Source organism: Otolemur garnettii, unplaced genomic scaffold, assembly GCF_000181295.1.
Source record: "Otolemur garnettii isolate 467f Iridium unplaced genomic scaffold, OtoGar3 scaffold00008, whole genome shotgun sequence".
Taxonomy (NCBI): domain Eukaryota; kingdom Metazoa; phylum Chordata; class Mammalia; order Primates; family Galagidae; genus Otolemur; species Otolemur garnettii.
Window position 1 is genome coordinate 15,353,018 of NW_003852403.1, and position 588 is coordinate 15,353,605.

General features: G+C 48.8%; 1 protein-coding gene across 2 annotated transcripts in view; it reads right to left on the bottom strand.

Moving 5' to 3' along the window:
* The window catches only part of LOC100960020 (core histone macro-H2A.2), a 33,343-nt gene that overhangs the window by 3,155 nt on the left and 29,600 nt on the right, over positions 1-588 (bottom strand). For both annotated transcript variants that reach the window (XM_003783600.3, XM_003783599.3), the window contains exon 7: positions 1-136. In XM_003783600.3, the coding sequence (XP_003783648.1) occupies positions 1-136 (136 nt within the window). The remainder of the gene's footprint in view (positions 137-588) is intronic.

Here is a 588-nt window from a genome sequence, read left to right on the forward strand (position 1 = left end):
TTCTTGTCTTCTGCTGCTGACAGGCAGTTTTTGATGGTTTCTTCAAGCTGTTCTTCACATTTGTCAGAGCCCCATTGAGGGATGTGACAGTGGATGACAAATTTGGCTGCAAGGCCGCTGGATTGGCTGACGGCGGCTGGGACAGGGAGACAAAAAAGCTAGAGGTTATTCCTAAGTATTCACCTTAAGTCCAAAGGCTGGACCTCCTGGGCTACCTGTTAGAGACATGGAGACCAGGAACTGATGGAGAAACTGGCTGGATACCAGCCCTGGCTTCTGATGAGTTGTCCACTAGAGGGCAGGAGCCGTGACAGAATGGGTCTAGGTAATGAGCACATGATTCAGTTTGAGGTTGCTGTGAGCTGTGATGCCACAGTACTCTACCGAGGGCAACATAGTGAAACTCTGTCTCCAAAAAAAAAAAAAAAAAACACACAGAGAGAGACCAGAAGCTCAAAGACAGGAGAAGGTGATGTGATCATGGAAGCAGAGATTGGAGTGATGTAGCTATGAGCCAAGGGACGTCACAGCCTCGACGTCGGGAAAGGCAAGAAAGTGATTTGCCCCTGAGCCTCTAGAATGAACCAG